This window comes from Notothenia rossii (assembly GCF_949606895.1).
Source record: "Notothenia rossii genome assembly, chromosome: 5".
NCBI classification, from domain to species: domain Eukaryota; kingdom Metazoa; phylum Chordata; class Actinopteri; order Perciformes; family Nototheniidae; genus Notothenia; species Notothenia rossii.
In genome coordinates this window covers 48,882,909-48,892,235 of record NC_136903.1, presented here as the reverse complement: position 1 = coordinate 48,892,235, position 9,327 = coordinate 48,882,909, and the positions used below count along the sequence as shown (strand labels likewise).

Below are 9,327 nucleotides of genomic sequence, written 5' to 3'. Positions count from 1 at the left end.
AGAAAAGTTTAGCTCAGGCAGCAAGTCACACTCGTAGCTAATGTTAGCTAGGTATATGTGCTTGTTTCATATTTTGACCAAGTAAACCAATTTCCCCTGGGATTAATAAAGTACTATCTATCTATCTATCTATCTATCTATCTATCTATCTATCTATCTATCTATCTATCTATCGAACTATCCAAACATTATTGTGTGGGTTCTAAGTTCATGTAAATGCAAGTATTCATTGGCTGAATATTGAATTAGCTATATAAAGCTAGTATGTTCCATTTGATGTTCCATTTCAAGTCTGTTTCCATAAAGCTTAACTCTGTAACATACTCTCCTCAGGAGCACTTCTGAAGTACTTTGGAAGCCCACAGCAGGTGCCAGCACACACCACAACGTCCACTGAGGACACTGTTGGCGAGTTCAAATGGGCCCAAAGTGAGAGCTTTCTGAATTTGGAATATTAAGTCATTACATTACGAATCATATATTTCTTTATTCCATAGCAGTTCAATCAACCTCCACCGCTGCTGTTGGTGAATGTGAAACCACAAGGTCAGCTGTTGGCACCAGTGACTCCGATGTCATCCAAGAAACCGCCTCAGACAATGCTGGTAAATGATGTGTTAAGTGTATAGATTAAGCCCATAGAGCTAGCTACAATTGCCATTTGTCGAAGTTCTATTGAGCAAGCTCGCTGTTCATTGCTTATAATAAATATCTGTCATGCATGGGGCAGGAGTTTGATGATACCTGTTTTTAAGGACTGATTCTGGATCAGCACTTTGGAGCTATCTCAAAAGCAGCGCCATAGTGGTGAAAAGACAGCTGATCTAGAGACAGTCCTATAGTCATATATTAAACAATGATATACTTCTTTATTCCATAGCATTTCCATCAACTTCCATCACTGAAGAAACCACCTCTGACAATGCTGGTAAGTTTAGGCCTACATCAAAGAGACCTTAACTTTGTTTGTCAAGAAAAGCAAAGCACTATATGTCCAATCAATCATGGTATTATTATTATTATTATTATTATTATTATTATTATTATGAATATTATTATTACTATTGTGTTCAATCATTCAACTGTGTTGTTCATTGCCAGGAACATCAACTTGTAAACATGTCAAGTAACAAAAACTTATTTTTTAAAATTAATTTCCCTATAGGTATTTCTGTACCCATTGAAGTTGAGAGCAGTACCATTACGCCTACTACACCTACCTCTGTAACTTCTACTCCTTTTCTCTCTGGTTCACCAATGGATCCAACTGGGTGGCCATCAGTACTTAACGATCACGTACGTACAGATCTGGTGATTAGGGGGCCACTACAGGTGGACAGAGATTTTGTATTCCCGAAAACACCAAACAACAGAAGCTTTCATTATCATTACATGTTTAGAACACTTGTAAATGGTGAGAAAGTTAAGCGAAGCTGGTTAATATACTCCAAGAACAATGATTCAGTCTACTGCTTTTGCTGCAAGTTGTTTTCCAAGAAATCATTAAAGCTCATAACAGAGGGACAACAGGACTGGGTGAATATTGGCGCATTACTGAAGCTACACGACAACAGCCCAGATCATGTGAAAAGTGTGTTGACTTGGAAGGAACTAGAGCTCCGTCTTAGAAAAGGGAAGACAATAGACAAAACAGAGTTGTACCTCCTGGAGGCAGAGAAGAAGAGGTGGAGAGAGGTGCTCATTCGGTTGGTTTCCATCATCCAATCTCTAGCAGAGAGGAACCTGGGACTTAGAGGGACTGTTGACACCCTGCATAACCACAACAACGGGAATTTCCTCAAAGAAGTTGAGCTAATTGCCAAGTTTGACCCTGTTCTGAAAGAACACATCAGACGCATTGACAGTGGAGGAAATTACACTACATACTTGGGTAAAACAATCCAAAATGAACTCATGTCCTGTATCAGTGACACAATACTTGCAGCAATGGTGGCTGAAATCAAAGAGTCCAAGTATTTTGCCATCATTTTGGATTGCACCCCAGACGTCAGCCACCAGGAGCAGATGACTGTTGTGATTCGAACAGTGAGTGTGAAGAAAAGGACTGAGATCAGGGAGCACTTTCTGGGGTTCATCATAGCCCCTGCATCCACAGGGCTTGGTTTGTCTACACTCATTTTGAACAGGCTGGAGGAGCTGAAGATCCCCTTTGAGGACTGCAGAGGACAATCCTATGACAATGGTGCAAACATGAAGGGCAGAAATAAAGGGGTGCAGGCCAGGCTGTTGGAGAAGAATCCTCGAGCTCTGTATGTTCCTTGTGCAGCCCACACACTGAATTTGATGGTGGCGGATTCAGCCAAAGGATCAATAGATGCTACTTGCTTCTTTGGTAATGTTCAGAAGCTGTACACCTTGTTTTCAGGTTCTCCCCAGAGGTGGACCATCCTGAAAAAACATGTGGACATCACTCTCAAGTCCTGGAGTGAGACGCGGTGGGAGAGCAGAGTGAATAGCATCGAGCCGTTGCGCTACCAAACGGATAAGGTCAGGGAGGCTTTGCTAGAGGTGAGGGAAAACGCAAATGATCTCATTGTCAGAATTGAGGCCCAATCCCTGGCAGAAGAAATTGGATCATTTAGATTCCAAATCTGCACTGTTGTCTGGTATGATATTCTGTCAAAGATCAATACAGTTAGCAAGCTCCTTCAGTCTGTCAACATGCAGCTGGATGTTGCGGTCAGTCTCTTAGACAAAACCAAAGCATCGCTGGTAACCTACAGGGCCACTGGGTTCACAGATGCTCAGGCCACAGCAAAAGAGCTCTGTGGAAATATGAATGTTGAGGCAGTGCTGAAAGAAAAGAGGCTGCGGAGCAAAAAGAGGCATTTTGCCTACGAGGCAGCTGACGAGGCAGTGGCTGATGCCATGACGAGACTGGAAACAGGATTCTTTAATGTTGTGGTGGACTGTGGCATCCAGTCTTTGGAGGACAGATTCAAGTCCCTGGGGGAAGTAAGAGACAAGTTTGGAGTGCTTCACAACTTCCATAATCTGGATGATGAGTCACTTACAGACCAATGTGCCCTGCTGGGAAAAACATTGACCTGTGGCGAAGAGGCAGACGTTGACTGGAGAGAGCTAGCCATGGAGATGCAAAGCCTTCCAGAGCTTCCCAAAGAAGATATGACCACATTGGAGATGCTCATCTTCTTAAATGAAAACGAGCTGTGTGAGATCTATCCAAATCTTTGGATAGCGCTGAGAATAGCCTGTACCCTTCCAGTGACAGTGGCGTCCGCAGAGAGATGCTTCTCGAAGCTCAAACTGATAAAAACATACTTGAGGTCCTCCATGGCCCAGGATCGCCTGAGTGGAATGGCAATAATCAGCATAAACCACCAGATTGGCAGCCAGATCTCCTATGATCAGGTCATCAATGACTTTGCCTCCAGGAAAGCAAGAAGAGAACAATTCTGACCGTACGTACGAGAGGAACATTTGTATTTGCATTTGTTTTTTTACATTTCATTTCATTGTTAAGCAGTTTGTTTTGCACATATTATTTAATCCTTTAAAGGTATTTTTGGATCTATTTATATATTCTATTTAGTGTTGAGTGTTTTTTATTAAAAATATCTATCTTTGAACAGTGATGGTCACTTTGTCAGTCTTTTTATTCTGTACTGTCAGTTCATCAGTGCTATCTGATATGACTACTTTATTCAAGTTTATGTTCATTTGTCAGAGTACTTTTGATCCCCTAAAATGGGGGATCAAATGTAATATTGGACAAATTAACATACACTTCAACAAAGTAGTCATATTTAATACTTGGTCACAGTATGCACTTTAACCTCATAGTCCTTGTTTCATTTCAAATCTAATGTGCTGGAGTACAGACTCAGAGCCACAACAACAAAACATATGTCACTGAGGACTGAGGAGTTTCTATATTTCTGTTCACTGAGTTTATATAGTCATTAGTTATAGCCTAGGTAGTTATTTGTAGTCAATTTAAAGACTGTGCTGCTCTTCTCAGGTCCCACTTTAGTGTTTACATGCTTATTTGTACAATATGTGTGCTCATACTAACATCATAAGACAAAAGTTGGTTCCGTGTTGTGTGTAGTGAGAACGCGCTAGAGTGAGGGGGGCCCCCAAACAAAATCTTGCTTAGGGCCCCCAAAAGTCTAGGGCCGGCCCTGACGACAACACATTGTCGTATTGTTAAGAGCGGTTATAAAGTGTTGAAGCGCTCAAATTTGAAACTGTTTCAACCTGTCACCTGTCCGAATCGAGACGAGGCAGTGCATTGAATCACCTGATTGGACGGCGAACCAATGAGTTGATTCATTCAGGAAATGAAGCAGTTGCTGGTTCGGACGTCACATGTCACGTGATTTGAAGCAGTTGCTGCTTCGGACGTCACATGTCAAGTGATTTGAAGCAAGCTTCGAAGCACTGCTTCTATGGAATAGGAAGTCCAGGGTTGAAGCTCCGTTCGAAGCTTCAGTGTCAAACATCCATCACTAGTAGTGACACAACTGTTTTAAAAGCATTTCAAAAAGTGTGACACATCACACAATGGCCAATCACATAACCGAGTGGGACAGGGTTAAACCAAAATACAATTGTATTCTCACCACATAAATTTGAGCCCTGAAGTAACTGAAAATGTATTACTCTGTATTAGCCAACTATAAACAAACTGTCTTAAACCTATCTTAAAAATGCCAAGAGTATGTGATACTGTGTGTGGGTTGAACTGATGGGGGAGGGGGAGCAGAGAAGGAAGCCTATGGAATGTGTGTGTGCTGGCTGCAAGATGTAAGATAAGATAAACAAACTTGTTATTTGGAGCAGGTTCGTGCTGGACACCGAATGTATCTGGTTCGCCTCAAATGTTAGAGACTCTAGTTTCCGGGTCTCCTGGCTGGCTCGCGCTGATTGGCTGCGACAAGGCCATCGTATTTGTATACCAATGAAAAACCCCCTTCTTGAATTTCTCTGCATAACTCCTCCCGCTGTAACCAACAATATGGCTCTGTGAAGTTTTTAGTTTGCTCTCTTCTTCCTCATGCTGTCCAAGGGGTAAGATGTCTCCCAGCGAGAGGAACCAGAACCGGAGTAATCCGGATTACTTCGTGATTGATGTTGATATTGTTGTATTGTATATTTTACCATTAAAACAGCATATTTGTTATAACCTTACCCTGGTTGCTTTGAATTCTTCCTCTGTTAATTTGACCCACTCACAAAAGGACGCGCTGGAGCAGAAGGGGGGCCTTCAGAGCCCCCGCCAGAGTGTGACTTCTGTTCCAACAAGTGGTGATCCCGACGTCAGTGAGTGGGGTTTCTGAGGAAGGAGCACCAGCGACCGGACTGGGTCGAGGGACCACGCATCGGATAGCTTTGACAACTGAACCTAGGGCCCTGTGAACGACAAAAAAGTAAACGGACGCCTTTTTCTATCGAAGGTCTGTGATTGGCTAAGCTACATTTTTAGAGTTGTCGAAGCGATTCACAGTGTCATAGTTTATACGGTAAACAATACAATACATATTTTAGATAGGTAGGAAAGTTATATAAAATAAAAGTGAATCAACGAGGTGTGTAAGGAGATGGTGAAATGTCCCGTAATTTGTTTTCAAAATTATACACTCATAAAAACGATTCAAGCCCTTCTTAGACTTGACACAATATACAAATGTTCGCTTTATTAAATATTTTTAATTAAGAAATAAACCTAAGTATAGTTCATTAGTGTAACACAAATTAGTTTAATCAATTCACTTATTAAATGTATTTAGGACAGATCAACTCAAAATGAATTGTTTTCATCTGGGGACCGCCCCTTTGCACATCCCCTTTGCGCATGCGCACATCCGTTCTGTCTTTTGCCTCCTTTTCTCTGACACTGACTGTGGAAACTGACTGGGGAAAGTCTATTCTTTGGTAAGTATTTTAGTAGTTTTTTAGTAGTCTCTAGTAGTTTAGAACGTACCCTGTTTCCAAGTAATGCCTTTTCATACAGTAATATCGACAAGAATATTTGAAACCACCGTGTTATATTTTGCTCCGTTTTTAGTTGTAAACGGCAAGCTAGCTATGGCTAGCCAGAGAACTGGTAGCTAGAAGCTAGCTTGCTACATGTGGGTAGCATTGAATACCTGCTGGATAATGGAGATCAGTGGATTGTATTATATTAGATTTAATGTTATTTTCATTGAACACAGTACACCAAAATTGAGTTTATATCCAACCAAAAAAATGCAAAGAGTAATTAAAGTGCATGAGGTAAGCGCCACCATTTTCTATCATAATGCTCAGGTCTGTCCATCTCTTCTGGCCTTAGTGCAGGCAGGCAGAGGAGGACTGTAGGAGTTCAGTTGAGTTTAGGCACTGGTCTTTTTTTTACTGCCAAATATGTAATCTAAATAATGAGATAATATATGTGCTGAGTCTTTTATGGGTAACCTCACTCACAAGCAGGCACCCACAATTGTGCAGAAACGTAGGCCTAAGTTACTTATTTGATTCCATTTGACTTCTCAGAGTAGTTTTAATGCTGCATACTTTTTGCTCGTACTTGAGGTAAACCTTTAGAAAAAGAGTCATCACTTTGAATTTGTTAGATTTGGGTTATTCTCCCGCAGTCCCCTTATATCGTCTCCACACTCAACACAATGGCTAATGCTAAAGCTAACGCAGAACTCCCGTCAACTTGTAATAAAGCTAAAGAGACAGGAGCTAATTTATACAGAAGTATTTACAGCGTTGGCCTACAGTGTAGCGGGCTCCAGTAAGTGTGTCTTCTGTTCTGTGAAAATGTTAATAACGGTCGCACACGGTTTAACGTGCTGCGGCAGAGCCCCCCCAATTTTTTTTTCGTCAGATACCATGTCCTGCTTAGGGACATTTCGACTGATTTGACCTTTCTGGTCTTCAGACAACCGCTCTGTCGCACCCACATTAACTAAATTCTGTCCTGATTTGTCGACCCTGCTTCTGCTTTAGTGTGACAACATCAACACCAGGAGGGAGTGCATCCTGAGAAGCCTTGTAATATACCTAACTGAAGATCCAGACTCGTTCTTCAAGGAGTATCTGATAAGTTTATACAATATTTTTCCCATGTAGCGTTGAACAGTGTTACCCTAATTTGTTAATACCATGGCATGTATTTATAATGAGAACATCCTATGGCACACCACCATTCATACCCAAGGCTAGATGTCTATAATGTCAACTTCTCGCTTGTGTGTATTACTTAAGTATCTAACCTGTGTATCCTTGTGACTATTATTATTTTGTTCTTTTGTTTCCCATTGTAAAGGTCCTTGGGTCTCTTGAAAGGCGCTATAAAAATAAAAATAATTATTATTATTATCAATAAATTAATTAATGTAAAAATAAATACAGGAATAAATAAGGAAATAAATAAATAAATATGGATATTAATGAATAAATGTATACATTAATTCAGGGATAAATAATAAATAAATGCTGAAATAAATACATTTAAGAATACATAAATGTAGAAATAAGTAGGTAAATGCATAAATAAATAAATATGGCAATAAATAAACGTATCAATTAATACAGAAATGAATAAATACATGCTGAAATAAATAAATTCTCGAATAAATAAATATTGAAATACATATAGAAATAAGTAGGTGAATGGATTAATAAATACAGAAATACATGTTTAAATTATTACAGGAGTAAATAAGTAAAATAATAAATAGATTCTGAAATAAATACATGAATACAATAATAAATATAGAAATAAATAGGTAAATGTATGAATAAATAAGTAAAAGTTGATAAGCAAACAGGACATACATGGATAACTATCTTTATTAGATTTAATTTATTTCTACATTTTTGTACAACTATTTATTTCTGTATTTCAGGCTCTGTATGTTGATAAGGTTGGAGGTCCTTATCTCAGTTTAAAGCAGTATTGGTCAATTAGGCGAGCCAGACAGAAGCAAATCTGCTTCTCTAAACTGCAGTTGATGGTTTAAGAATGCTTATTTATATTTCATACAGTTTTCTGTTTGTGGGGTTCAGCTTTTTACTTAACATACGTGTTTGTGTTGTTTTCAGGCCTCCGCCGCTGACGATGCAGAGAGGGACATTTCCAAAAAAGTCATGGGGATTTACACGATCCGAAGAAATGGGGATGGGGGGCCAGAGGACGTGGGAATTGTTATCGAAGGCATTAAAGTCATGGAAAACGTAGGCAGCGTCATTGTGGGACTCATCATGCTCTTGGGGATCATTTATGCCCTTGATCTCAGCTTCCCGGACAACCTGAAGTACACCTTTGAGTTTCTACAGAAGGTCGTAATGAACTTGGATGGCTCACAAGCTGAATGCAAAAATACAGCAGCTGAAAATCAAGCTGTTTGCATAAGAGGTGAACAAGTGTATTGTCAAGTTTCCTTAACAAATATTTAGCTTTTTTGTAATTGTAGGTTCAAAGCAAATACACTACACTTATTCAATTACCAAATATACTGTAGGGTTTGTGCAGTGCGCTCTTTTATATATCAAAACCACCCAATGATATTCCCTGTTTGGAGAGCAGTGCAAAGCATCCACCTTTTTATAGTGTCTTTGTTGTTTGTGGCACTTGGAGATCTAGAATCGCTGGGTGTTCATTTTTCACCAGTTTCGGCACTGTTACGGGAGTGCTATTTGCACCACTTTAAAAATGTTCTTTAAAAAATATATTTTTACATCTTGCTCTGTGTTTTCAAGTAGAGCTAATATTGAGATGTGTATATAAATATTGATGTTGAATTGAGGATTACTGTCACCTTCCTCATCCATGATTGGAATTATTATTATTTTTCTGAGTTGCTTTTATCTCCTGCTCAGTCTGTTTATTGATATGTTTTATAAAAAAAGAAATGCAGACAGACAAATAACTCTGACAGAGAACTTTGACACTGTTTACACAAGTAAAGTGAGGATTGGCTATCCACCTCAAGGTGTAATTGTTATCTGAGAATTTTCAATAAAAATATCTCAACTAGGTTTTGTCTCATGAGTGTCTTAATGGGGGAGAAAGTGAAAAATAATTATATTTTTACATTATTTATTTACCAATTAATTATATTAGTTTGAGTTGGACAAATGTAAATTCATTTAATTTACTTAACGTAATAATTTTATTTCAGCTTTATTTGATAAAAATGAGTTGGACTAACTTAATTCAATTTTATTAAATGGATGTTTTTAGTTTCAGTTGGGGCTACGAATATTTATTGGATGGAAATCCTGCCCACAATTGAATTGAGTTCATCCAATGAGTTATTTTTTTGAGTGTACGGCTAAAACTCGTTGGGG

At 39.1% G+C, this 9,327-nt stretch overlaps 1 protein-coding gene and 1 long non-coding RNA gene across 2 annotated transcripts; both read left to right on the top strand.

Moving 5' to 3' along the window:
• Window positions 1-913: 913 nt before the first annotated feature.
• Window positions 914-3,441, top strand: LOC307038828 (zinc finger MYM-type protein 1-like; the record flags this gene model as incomplete). The annotated part of the gene is made up of 2 exons (XM_079680504.1): window positions 914-928; window positions 1,166-3,441. The coding sequence occupies exon 2, from the start codon at window positions 1,258-1,260 to the stop codon at window positions 3,439-3,441; it is 2,184 nt and encodes a 727-aa protein (XP_079536630.1). The 5' UTR covers window positions 914-928; window positions 1,166-1,257.
• A 2,247-nt stretch (window positions 3,442-5,688) lies between these two features.
• Window positions 5,689-9,015, top strand: LOC307041819. Its single transcript, XR_013808891.1, has 2 exons — window positions 5,689-5,919; window positions 6,982-9,015. It is a non-coding gene; the product is annotated as an uncharacterized lncRNA (long non-coding RNA).
• Window positions 9,016-9,327: the final 312 nt, after the last annotated feature.